This window comes from Carettochelys insculpta, chromosome 7, assembly GCF_033958435.1.
Source record: "Carettochelys insculpta isolate YL-2023 chromosome 7, ASM3395843v1, whole genome shotgun sequence".
NCBI lineage: Eukaryota > Metazoa > Chordata > Testudines > Carettochelyidae > Carettochelys > Carettochelys insculpta.
Window position 1 is genome coordinate 13,461,227 of NC_134143.1, and position 13,984 is coordinate 13,475,210.

A 13,984-nucleotide genomic window follows, 5' to 3' on the forward strand; every position below is an offset into this window, starting at 1 on the left:
CCTGCAGCAGCGAAGGTACAACACAGCCACATTGAGAACATAGTCTGTGGATGCATATTCAGCTGGTGCACCTTGTGATGCTACTGTGGATATACCACTGTTTAGAAAGGCTCTAACACAGGTATGTCTTTGGGAGCAGGGAACTCAGACCCATAGCTCATTGTGTAGATGTAGCTGAGCAGAGAGGTGATGGAGATGTTTGTACAGTTGCTGCTCATGCTATGCCCAGATTAATATGTAACCCACTAACAAAGGAGAGTGAATCTACCCTGCAGCCTTAGATGAGAGTGAGCTGGCTTTTCTCTCATGCTGTAGAGGTGCATGGTGTTAGTCCATAAGTTTGCAGGTTCAATCCATCCTGCCAAAGACCTGGGTCAACTGGTCTTACAAATAAATGTGTGATCTTTAATAATGAAAGGGCTTGTCTACACAAGCCCCTTCCTTCAAAGGGGGCATGTAAATGATCCAGAGTGGTGAATAGCAATGAGGTGCTGCACTGTTTATGCAGCACTTCAATAGCATAATTCTCACCGCGCGAATGTTAAAGTTGCTAACTTCGAAGTGCTGGCAAGCAGTGCAGCTGCAGACACTTCAAAGTACCTGTGCAATTTTGAAGTTCCCTTACTCCTAAAACGTAACATCACAGTATTTTTCTTCAAAACATTGGTGAAAAATATTTTAAAAGTAAATATAATTTATGAACATCACAGTGTTTTTATCTAGAATGGAACATTGTACTCTTTTAACTGATATTTATCAAGGACTTGTTTTGGGGAGGTCAAGAAATTTCAATCTCAGTCATTAACGTATTAAAAAACTGGTAAAGGAACCTAACTTAACTGTGCATAGAGGAGGCTCTGACAATTGCACAGCTTACAAGGGAAATAGATATATTTATTTCAATTCATTCCCATTTTCTCTGGTTTAAGAGCTGTGAAACAGTTCAGTCTGCCACTATGTTCCTGATAGATAATGCAGAGATGGTATGGAGTGAGTACTGAGGTTGAGGGTGAGGGCGTAAGTTGGGTAAGTAAATTCAGCAGCAAGACACAGGAGAAAGAAAACAAAGTCTGGATTCAGAGGCTTGGCAAGTTCTCCACTCACTGCTCAACCCGTGTTTAGCAATTCTGATGTGCTACTGAGCAGACAGCTCGAGCTTGGGATGACTACTCTCCCTCAGTCCCTCTTCAGCAGGCAATGAAAGCAGGCTCCACTTTGAAAATTTTCCCCCATCATGCAAACTGACACAGGCATGCTTTTCAAAAACCCACAGCCAATCTGTTGATCATTACTTATTTACAAAGGCCTTCGGGCAGAAAGTCCTGTAAAAACCATACTTGATACGGTATACACTAGCTTTTTCTGCTTGTGGAAAAAAAGTACCCCTAAGGCAACCTCAAACCATCACTTTCTATTGCACATAAAATGCACCGTGTAACACTAAAGTATTTAATATATATGGTATAATATATCTACAGGAAAGGCATTTGTGTAGAAGTATGTTACCCTGTATTTGGTAATTTGATGTTTTGCTGAAGGCTATGACTTGAAAAAGCCTGCACCTAGTACAGAGGACCTGTCATCTCAGTACCCAAGAGCCAGTAGAATAAAGAAGTACCCTTAAGCACCAAAACTTTGACACAGCTTTGAAGCATATGAAAACAGTATAACTCCCCAGAATTATTATTACTCAAGATCAAAGAAATGAGGCATACTTTACATAGCAAACAGGGACAGTGCACTCAGCTACAAATGTCTCAGCACTCTCTCTCTCCTTTAAAAAATGTTTTACTTTCCTAAATTTAGGGGTTGAAGGCGGAAGCTCCCAAATTTTTCATACCTTAAACAGGTGAAACTATTAGTGCCAGATAAGAAGATTACCCAAAGATGAGTAAATTGAAAATGAAGCTAGCATGACAACTGGTGTGATAAAAATGAGAGGCTTGGCAGTATGCTCATTTTATTCTTCCTCAGAAACTGTAAACAAGCATGTAAATCAGTGTCACAGAAGCAAGGCTGAGCTACCAGGAAGGCTGAGAACTTTTAACATTATATTTAACAGAAATAGATGGTCAATGGGTGAAAAAAAAGACACAGCTGGGTGCATTTTCTTCAGTGAATCAATCTCACTTTTGGTCCTGCAGTCTAAACACAGATGAAGAAGACTTAAAGAAGTTATGTCCTTGAATATGCCCTAAACTGTAGGAATGATAAACAGAAGAGGGTGCTTACTGAATTGGCAAAGGAAACTCCCAGTGTACTGACTGAAGGGCAACGTGTGTAAGAAATCATTCGCTGCATTCGTAACTGTTAGAGGAACATGGCTGCTCCAGTAAGCAGTGGAAGGTGCAAGGTAATGTATGTATGTTACACATATACAGAAAAGCATGCATGCCTGATTGTCAGTCTGTTTATACAGCCACATCCACAAGAAAGGGATCTGAGCTGTGATATTCAGATCTGGATCCAAACATGAACAGGAGGTCTGACACACATATCTATATCTATATCTATATCTATATCTATCTATCTATATATATATATATGCACACACAGAGAAGAACAAGCTGCTGGTAGAGAACTCAGGCCTAATGCAACTTCATGTAGCATGCCTGAGCTTGACTACAACAGGAGAAGGGTGAGGCAGAGAAAAAAGTAGAATGAAAGCACTATATTACTTGGTTGCAGTACAGTGTCCCCATTGTAGTGCTAATGACAGAGAATCCATGCTTAAGGCGAAATTGTTCTATGCAAAGAAATGACTTAAATATATGAAGGTTTTCCTATTATGTAATACTATATATTCAGCTACAGTGGGGAAATTTCATTAACAATCAGAAGAAGTTTTATCATCCACTTTCAAAGTATGTACTATTCTTCAAAAAAAAAAAAAATCCCTGTATTTTATAATGAATATCGCTTTTAGCCTGAGTAAAATTGCATTAGTTTTGAACTTTGCTTTGGCAAGTACATAGATTATTAGACTTTTTTTAATCAGTCAAAATCAATTAACAGAAATTTGATTTCAATTGACAGGATAAAAGGAAGGTAATATTCAGGTTCATTTTTGATTGTGATGATACATCTCACATATGGCCTTAAGTACAGAAAACAGTACTCAGAGGGATTCCAACAAAAAGAGAATTGCCTGAGGCAAGCTAACCACATGAGTTCTTCTGATTGGTTCACGCTATCATTAGTGCCACTGCTGTTTAAGAACTACACATGGACAGGACAGGGTGACAGCTAAGACTTTAAAGCCTATGTATTTTTCAAACAGCTTTTCAAACTGTTTTTCATGACAGAATTTTTTTTCAGCTCTATCATTAACTGCTGACAAGCTGACAGAATAAATACTTCAGCCTTGCAGAACCCATCTAACAATCTTTTTCTTCAGCTTTCCCCCATACCTTTTTGAGGAGGGGGAGGTGCAGAGGAAGTACAGAAGATAAAGATATGAGTTTCTTTCAGTCTTACCTCATCAGTTTGGGTGAGGAGTTGGGTGAATTTCGCATGCCTCCATTTCGCTGCTTTTTTTTAGGTGACAGTGTCGACGGTTGCTCATCTTCAACTGTAAACAGAGGCAACTCATGAGATTTAGGATTATGCTAAGTGCATATAGAAAATACAAGTGACATAGCAAAGAACACACACTCAACATCCATTCACACACTGATACTTCATTACTAACTTTTAAGGCCCAACATTATAAAAAAACATATTGAACGTGTTAGTTAAAGAGGAGGAGGAACTGGAGAAGTGAAGAAAACCAGGGTTTTGAACACATAAGTTCAAATTGGTTTTGTAGTTTTAAAACAAAGAAAGTGCATGGAAGGCAAGGGAGGGAAACAGCATTTCTGCTATTCTCTTTCCGTTAATCTGCACTATTAAAAAATGGAATCAGTGCTTTACTATATACACGGAAAGATAAAATACTGTTTGAAATACCAACATAATAGCTGCCAGCCTGCTTTTGCTAATGAACCAGATATCAGTGGGTTCTTGCTTCTCCCGTGCCAGACAACAGAGTCTTCATGAAGAGATGTAAAATATTCAATGCCTTAATGTTTAACATTACAGTTAGTTCGGATTGTGAACATTGCCTGCAATTGTGCCCAGATCTCCAGCACATCTCAGGCCTCATTCCTCCACCTTTGTCACAAAGGGGAGATGTTGTAACAGGAATGAGCAGAATATGGTTGAATGGAAGTGGGGGATAGTTCCTGTATAACAGATGATGCATTGCAGCAAAGATTCTTTTAATGAGGATGGAGTACATTTTAAAAGAAAGATTATTTTCCACATGTAAAATCACTTATGATTACTATAAAGTGTACATCACTGGATTACCTATAACATAATACTATTTGCTTTAAACAATTACATTTTTCTAACAAGTTAATGTTCATATTAACCTTTATCATTACTGTTTAAAGGATAGGTACTGTATTGGATAATTAGCACACGTAACTATTAGGTTTGCTATCAAAGGGAATCATCTATGAATGATGGTTTCTCAAATTCAGACTAACGCTGTAATATCAAGAAGGAAAAATAGTCTCTTTTCCATCCTGTAGTTAATTGAAAAACCGACCAGAAGACAATGTAACTGAGGCCTAAGTAGCTGTTGCCTTAAAGATAAAAGGAAAGAGATTAGTAGTAACAGCTACATTAAAGGAGCTTAATACACATTAGCAGTGCACAAGCAGCAGCTGGAAAGAAAATCTACTTCCAATGAACTACATTAAAAAAAAAAAAAAGAAAGAAAAGCAGACCTAGACATATGTCACCTGCTCTAGATTTATCTAAAAATGAATTAAGCAATATCCTTCTCAACAATCCTCTTCTAACACTATTTTCTTATTGCCCGCATTCTAGCTTGTCATGTCTGTTTTCTGGAGTATCTTATGGAACTTAATTTTGCCTTCATCAAGATTACAGGCCTGGGGCCTTGAAAGGCAATATTGCTGTCTTTGGAAATAATCTGGCATTGCCTAACAAAGTAGATCACTGGTCAATTTTAATGACAAACGTAATTTATTGAACTAATTCAGCTATTTTTTCTGTTTAAAGAACATTTATACAGTATAGGAGATTTCCTCAACATTTAACTATTTCATTTTTGTTTTAGAAATCCAAAGCATAGTCATGAAAGGTTTTTTCTGATACTTGACATTCAAATTTCTAGCTGCCCTGCCTACTTTTGATTTATTAGATAAATCACAGAGTGCAATTACTGTTCTTTGATTGGCTGAGAGTGTAAACATTTCCTACACAAATGCTGAAAAGTGCACATTACTACTCTCTGGTAGAGTTAGTTGCAATAAAATTTAATCACTTCAATATCTGGTTGTTTGTAAACTCTCAGCAATTTTTTTTCAGCAATGTCTGCCCAGCTCTAGCTACAATAAACCATGGGTTTTTTAACATGTTCCATGACAGTCCCTGGCAATCATTCTCTGGAAAATGGTGCAGTCTTGTTTAAAATTTGCCTGTCAAAAATTGTTATTCAGATGCTATTTTATACAGGCAATAATTTGCCTTCAATACATACACAGTATTCCCTTGTTCTTTATTGGATATAAACAGTTAGTCCAAATCATATGGACTCACCACTTAAGAGACTGAAGGAAATAACCATGCACAATGTTGCTTGCAGAAATTACCTACAAATAATATGTTTCTCCCTACCAGTAAATACAAGCTCAAAGTTCATCTAAATTAATCTGCTCCTATGGGACTAGACAATGTTTATTAGAAATGCAGTTATACACCGCAAGTGGAGTACATTTTAATGTCTTTTTCACTAGTATAAAGAAGCTCTGTACCCAGTAGCAGCATTTGTGAAATCTTATTTTGATATCATATATAGAAATATTTCTATTAATATTGCAAAATGCTATAAAAGTATTTTTCCAAGACTTCAGTTGGTTAAAATGTGTTGTGCTTGCTGGTTCAAATGTTAAAGGTAAATACAATGAGAATCTTGCACCTTCTGCGGTCTAGCATTTGCTTTTTTCCAGTCCTACCAGAGGTTATTATCCAACAGGCCAATTGTAAAACTAGGCTTTATTATTATTACCTTCCAGAATGATAGTCTTCACAGATGGATTTCCTGACAAAGGGTAGTTTCTTTTAGTGTTGTACCTATAATAAACAAGCTTTTTCTTCATGAAGTACCCATAATGTTTATGCTGTATTACTGTCTGAGTTTACCTGCAACATTCTAGGGTAACATTTTCACAAGTTAATACTTCTTAGTGAAGCCTTTTGACAAACCCTGTTTTTGAACTAAAGCTGTGCCTTGCTCATTCAAGAGAGCCATTTATTTTTCCTGAAACAATAAAAGATCATCTCTTTTAAGAATATCACCTTTTAATCAGAATTTTGTTTTTAAATGAAATTTGTAGACAAAGAGTTTATAGCTGAAATGCAATTTTACTTCCTAAATATGTATATGTGTGAATTGGCGGGGGCAGTTATTGTATGAAGCTGAAATAGTCAAATGGTATGTAATGGAGACCATTACCTATGGATTGGTTCTCAAAAGTACTGCAAAACTAACTCATAGGTGGGCTCGTAGTCATAAGTAGGCTATAAACCATATTTAATATTATCTTTTATATATTATATTAATTTACTGCTTATTTAAAGAAAGTGATCTAGCAAAACTTTTAATTCAGCTATAAAATATTTTAATTACACAGAACCTATTTCTTCATGAGAGAAATAAAAATTAAATTAAACAATCTTAAAATTTACTTGCTTTCATGAAAGACATCTGTAGTTGAGTAACAGACAGTGATATATTACAACTCAACACAAATGTTGTACAATTGACCCCCTGCTTCTGTTGATGTGAATATACCCCTATTTTTAATCATTTGAATTTCACAGAATCACGGGGCTGGAAGGGACCTCAGGAGGTCATCTAGTCCAGCCCCCTGCTTCAAGCAGGATCAACCCCCACTAAGTCATCACAGCCAGGACCTTGTTGTGCTGTGGGAGTTTTATTGCAATATGGTTAGACTATACTACAAAAACTATTTTTTTTACCAGCATTCACGGAAGTACAGACAAGTTCAGGAATTTGACATGGAATTTTATAGAATGTAAACTCATTCCAGCCTTTGAGTTCTCATGAAATTCAAGAGCTTGTTTTTGCTCATCCCTAAGTATAACACTTAATGTACTGTTGTAATAACCCAGTGCTCACTTGCCTAATAGGCACAGGATCTAACAGTTTTACAGTTCAGGAAGACTCAGTGCTAGAAAAATGTCAGGCAAGTCTAATGAGGCTTCAGATACTCTGGTTTACGCTGGAGTTTAATTTGAAGTTATACTGATGTTTTAACATGTTTGCTTATTCTTGAGTAAAAAGGATTCATTATTTTAATGACATAACCTCCAGACAATGTTCCATGAATTGATTTAAGATGTGCTGGTAATTTTAACAGCCTTAATGCAGAGTTGAACATCTGTAACAACATATTACTTGACTTTTATCCTCATTTCATTTTTTAAGCCAAATAAAGGAAACATCTTTCAGAAACAGTGGACAAGTTCATAACTTTTCTTTTATTATTTGGTTACTATTTTTTGAAATGCATCTCTCTCTTTCATTGCTTCAGCATTGCTGTGTTGCCACTAACAACACCCTTAATGGGTGCTTTGCTTTTGTGGACCTCCAAAATGAGTTGGATTCTCTAACAACCTTTTAGCTACACAATACTACTCAAATTGGAATACTTAGTAAACTCACTGTCTAGACTGTAAAGGATTCACAATGTAAGAAAGATAATAGATCACCCTCCCAGCAACATTAGTTATCAATCACCACATCTCATGAAACCCACAAATGTAAGCACTTAACAGGGCATTAGTAATGTCATTTTCACAATGAAAACACGCAAGCTGTAAAACCATGCACAAACCAATATGTACTGCCTTATGCTGCCAGCTCAGGGGCTACCTACAGAGATCTTGGTTCAACTCAGGATTTTGAGGGCGATAGCAATATTTTACAGGCAAACTGAGTGCCCTTTGCAATCTACAGTATATAGGTTTTCAATGCTCAACAGAACTCAATAAATTAAGGTGCACCAATGAGGGACTGTTGGAGAGAAAGAGCCTCCCTTTACAGTTATTAAGAAGTGGAGCAGGTTCCAGGTTTCCTTCAGTGAGCTTGGCACCAACGAGTACATTCGTTGTTGTGTTCTTGAACTGAAATGAACATTATGAATAACTCAGTCTAGCATCATTCTTTACTTCTAAATAAGACAAATGTAAATTAATGTTTTGTGTATTAAAAAAAAGGTTTCAAACCATGGGATAAACAACTTTAATATTATGTGGAATTACAGCTTTAAAAATTAAACTATCAGTTTCCGTAGCTGAAGTACAGGTTTATACCTTCAGCCTTCTAGAAATGGCTATATATATATGTATGAAATCAACCTTTACAAAAGGATTATTCCATATTATCATCTGTAAGCAATAATCCTATCCTAGAGTAAGTGTGTTTGAAGGAAAACCTATTTCCCAAAATTTGATAAAGATCTCAAGATTTATTAGCTTGAGGATGATGTTTACTCCCTTGAATCTACCAAAAGTGTCAGGGAATGTACTGCTGCTATTAAATAAAGAAGAAATTAGAAAAGAGGTCAACTTTTTCAAACTTGCGTGCATATAGATATGGACTGAAGTCAACATTTAGGCTCCAGAGTGGCCTGATTTTCAAAGGAGTTAAGCACCAGCAAATTTCATTAAGGTCAAAAAAAGAACAGTACCTCTAAAAATCAGATCAATGAATTTAAATGCCCAGATGTGGTTTCAATTTGAAATTGTGAACCTTAATATTTCCTCTTCTTCTAAATTACCAGAAGGTAATTAAAAACAATACATTAACTCAAGCCTTCAATCAGTGTCACCTTCTGCAAAGGACAGTATAAAAACATGCTTCAGACTTGCAGTAAAATTATGCAGCTGTGATCTCTATTGCTGACTTCAATCTGAATGTGGTTCAGCAAGTTCTCTTGTTAGGCACCAGTCAAGTCCACAGGGTGCTGGACAAGAAAGGTTTAATCTGTAGTTTAAAGACTGTTTCAGTGGTCAACATGTTTTTGACCTCTTTGGTCAGTGCATTATCAGCTGGAAGTGGGACACCTCAGACACTCAGACACCTGCCAATTGAGTCCAAGGAATAAGGACCCTGTCTCAATCTCCAAAAGTTTATCATACACGACCTATGAAATATTAACTGAGAACATATTGATTATCAAGATTCAACCCTGCAAATTGAGGTACCTATTTGTCCAAGAAAGGTCTGTACATGAACGACTTGATCCAACTCCCTTTTGTTATGGATGAAAATATTTCTACCATTGAAAGTTGGATCTGAACTCAACTTGCAGCATTTTTCTGCTGTTTGCTGTTGATAATAATATATGATCAAATATTAATAGATAAGATTTCAAAGGGATCCTAAATTGCTGAAAGCCAATGCATGACCTTAACTAACATCACACACAAAACAGTGAGTGAATAAATTCTGAGGAAATCATCTGGCTTGCATTGGACAGATTACGCTTTTTGTCAAATCTTTTACTTCTGAAAATCTTTCCAATGCAAAGGTACTAGTACCGCTTGAACCCCTCTAGTCTGGCAGACTCTCATCCGGCAACATCCCTTATCAGGCATGATTTTAGTTAGCTGGATCTCCACTTACCATGCGGCTGGTCAAGTGTTCTGTGGACCCATAAAGTTTGTTTACAGCCACCATTCTGGGTTCTCAGTGTATTGTGCTGTTATTTGTCTGTATCCATAAATACCTTTTAAAAGTCCAGTAAACAGTGGATGTGTTGGTAATGCTACTAAACAATATGGACTTCCTATGATCCAGCAAATTCTCTCTCCCGGCACCGATCAGGACCCAACAGTGTTGGATTAGAAAGTTTCAACCTGTATTAAGTCTATCCACAGAGCCTACTTCTCTACACAGGTCCAGTGAGTTTTTCCACTTGTTCAAACACTTCATGAAACACAACAATTTTATTCCAATTTTAGTATATAGCCAATAACGAAGAATATAATCCATAAAAAAACCTACACTTTTGCATCAAAACAAAAGAAGGGAGGGAAAATCCATCAATAAGCTTCTCAAACCCTTCCAATCAACTCATGTGAGCCCAGGGTTTTGGAAAGACAATTCCTGGGGACACTCAGCTCTGGGTGCTTAGATACCATGTTGCTGGGTAGCATAACTACCCACATAAATCTTATAATTAGGGATTTATCTCCCGATAGTCAGCCTAGATTTTCCTGGGCTCAAATTCACTTATGACTTCTAACTTTATCTCATATATCATGATTGCACCCTAATACCATCAAAGTTAACATTACAAACTTAGTAACAGTGAGGTAAATAGTTCCAATTTTCATTTTCATTCTTCTAGAAACACAGAAACTGCCAGACAGAAGTCCATCTGGTCCCATACCCCACTGATGGCAGTAACCAATACTAACCAGCTGCTTTGAAGGAAGATGGAAAAAGGAAGATGGGTAATTATAAAACAACCTCTCACACACAGGCGAGGTCTACACCAGAATGAACTGTCAACAGAAGTTCCAAAAAAACTTCTGCCAACAGATTGCGGCCAAACTGCCAGGCGGATTGCAAGAATGAAATGCTCTGTCTACAGAGAGTGGCTGGACTGCCCCGCCACTCCATCGGCAAAATGGCCAATTAGAAGCACAGCAGACAGGGCTGCCCTGTGTCCTGAAGCCCTGTCTATCGACAGACAGGCGCCCATAACTTCCAGACCAGCTTTCTGTCAATAGACAAGTGCTGTGTTCTGTTCATTTACTGTTGAGACAACACCTTGGTGACGTGGACACTCTGTGAGTTTTGTTCCCAAAACTAGCATTTTGTTGACAAAACCCTCTAGTGTAGACATAGCCATACATTTGAACATCTTCATTGGGTAAATAATAATACTCCCCTTGCCCCAGTCTTTATATATAATTTTCTACTTTCTAAGGACGACATTCCAGGGTTTTTTTTTTTTGTATATATACATCATGGAAAACATACAAGCCTATGGCCCCAATTTTTTTTAAAAATGGGCAACCTAACTTACATATTGAAATACACATTCAGGCATAAACATGCAATTTTGTGCACAGAATATGTATTGGACCATATCATGATGAACTATTGCTGCAACTCATAATTAACAGTTTTACATGTGCAGTTCCATAGTTTGCACATATGCCTGTAGTTCTGTTTGCTCATACCAATACACCTATGTGCATGAATTAACCATGTATGTTTTTAAATGTGCCCTACTGTACTATGTGAGCTGAAATCTTTCATTTGCATAATTCATATTTATCTGGCTAAGATCATACCAATTTTGATGTGACATACATATGGGTGAAATATCACTCATAATTATATATAGTTAAGTATGTCATTAAAGACCTCCAGTGATTCAACTGGGTTGACAGCCAACCTATTTGTGATGGGGCATTTTCTTCTCTAAAAATTTTCATAATTTTCAAGTCAACATCATCCAGTGCCAAAATAGTTCTCTATGTAGTGCAAGTCTTTATTTTGTGGTGGGACCCAATCACCACCATTTGAATTAAAGAACAACCCCCTTCCACTCATAGCTCAAATAGCAGAGGTCGGTTATTTAGTCCTAAAAGTCAATTGTCTCCTGTCTGATGGTGCCCACTGCATCTGTATTGTCTTGCTGTTGTTAATAATAAGAGGGCTTTTGCTATGGATCTATAAATCAGTCTTTTTTAGAGAGGATCAATAGATTACTGAGGATTGCAGACAGCAGGGCACTGGATGAGACAAAATGGGAAGATAAAGCTGGGATACACAGAGTGGTCACCACAGGTCAGTCAACCTTTACAACACTCAGGATTAGACAGTGTGATATTTCCCAATCTAAGCATAAGAAGCTAGCTTCTGTAATAAATGTGTGGTAGCTGTAGGCAAATATATATTTAATGGCAACTACTGTACACCTCTTAGCCATCAATCCTATTGGCATTATCTTAAGTTATAATAATTCCTTTTAAATATCAAGAGATCAAAATGATTTTTATAGAGGTTTATTTTCAAGATAGTAATGTGCAGCCCCACAAAAGGTCTTAGCCAAGCTACACCCTGGGAAGAAATACAAATCTTTGCGGAAAGACTACATTATCAAATCACATCTGCAGACTTGCTGTTTTCCTATTGCTATACATTATATCTGTTATAAAAGCAAATTAATTTGAATAAAAACCCCAGCAAATCCTGAACCTTTTTAAAAACAACCCATCTGCTTAATTCCATCCCCACAGCACTTTCTGTTTTGTTCTTAGTTTTCATTTAAATGTAACAAGACAGAGTACCAGTCCAGTTCTGTCAAAGACATGGCTGGAAGTGGCTTCAGTGTGATTTGCCTGGAAGGGGACATAAAGATGTATTTAAAAGATGAAGCGGACAACAAATCAAAAACAGTACCAAAAATAAAATTAAACAATCAAAATTGTTAGGCTTTCAATGCCATCACTACACCAGAGCCTAACATATCATTTTCCCTAACAACCAGACATCGGCCACAGTCGTCATTTGCAGATGCCTCATTTTTGTTTCAGTCTAACCCATAATCTCTGTAAAGGGTGATACTGCGCCTCTATACAGATTAACCACATGAGCACAAGAAATACAAGGAGTGTTTTTAGCAGTATTTAGCAGTTTACCAACCCTTGGTTTGAATAAGAAATTGATTCCCCCCTTCTCCCTTCAACTTTCCTTTTCTCTTTCTGATAAGGAACTTCTCTGTTTATCACCAAACAATGAAATCACAGTTCACCTGTAATCTGATATTCATTCTATATAGCTCAGCCCTCAAACTCCTGGGGTGAAGGAGGACAATGACATGAACCTCCCTATTACAGAATGCAAATAATCAATATGTTGATTGAACTTCTGGGTACCAACATTCTTCTGCTGTGAGTGACAGTGAACATGACTTCCCTCTTTCAATGGCAAGCCTGTTTATTTTTCTACCTACCACTTTGTGAATCAGGCAACTGAACATACCCACTGCATTTCCTCCAAACTGTCAGCTATTGCTGTGATTCCACCCAGCTCCCCCTGCACAAGACGACAGATTAACCATTAGACTAGATATGTTGAAAATATACAGCTTCAACCTTTCCCCAGCTAGCTCAGAGCAATGTATAGATGATTATTTCAACCGTCAGCTGCCGCATAGACTTAAACCCCTGCACAATAACTCCTGGATTCATCTGCCCCTTGTCAAACTTGCACAGCTTTAGTTTGAGCGGACGTAGTGTGGCAGTTTCACTGCGGATCTAGAATAATCCAGACGGCTGCTGTCTCTTTGTTAACAGGAAGTTAAACTGATGAGTTTGTAATGCATTTCTTATCAAAGGTAGTTTCAAAAAAGAAAAAATATATCCAATCAGTTTGGGCTCGAATTCCACATACACTGAAACAAGATTTAGTCAGGACACTTGTGTTATTTGTCTGGAAAATAAATCTTATTAAGTCCCTTTAAAAATCATTTTATGCCAATGAATTATTTATGTTATGAATTTATAATTATTGCTTGATTTTTTTGCAGTCACATAGGCAATGAAACCATTGACTAGAGACTAACAAGGCAATGGTGCCTGACTAGATACAAGAATATTAATTTTAGAAAACAACAGACTCACAGAGCAGTATTTTTTTCATGTCTGAAATGGTAATTCTGAGTGAAAGGAAAGGATTGCATTTTTGTTGCCCATGTGCTTTCAAATTCAAGGAGAATTTCATTTCTGTTTGTTTGTGTAAAAGGAAACCAATATTACACATGCTGATATACAGGGATGCCAGTATAAAAGCAGGTGATGTTCACTGGCATTCAGTTTCCGTTTATGCCATATGCAAGAAGATAAGAAAACACAGATACAT

At 37.0% G+C, this 13,984-nt stretch overlaps 1 protein-coding gene across 2 annotated transcripts in view; it reads right to left on the reverse strand.

Annotated features, from left to right (window-relative positions):
• KCNMA1 (potassium calcium-activated channel subfamily M alpha 1) overlaps positions 1–13,984 on the reverse strand; it is an 863,058-nt gene that overhangs the window by 91,274 nt on the left and 757,800 nt on the right. For both annotated transcript variants that reach the window (XM_075000037.1, XM_075000036.1), the window contains exon 19: positions 3,478–3,571. In XM_075000037.1, the coding sequence (XP_074856138.1) occupies positions 3,478–3,571 (94 nt within the window). The remainder of the gene's footprint in view (positions 1–3,477; positions 3,572–13,984) is intronic.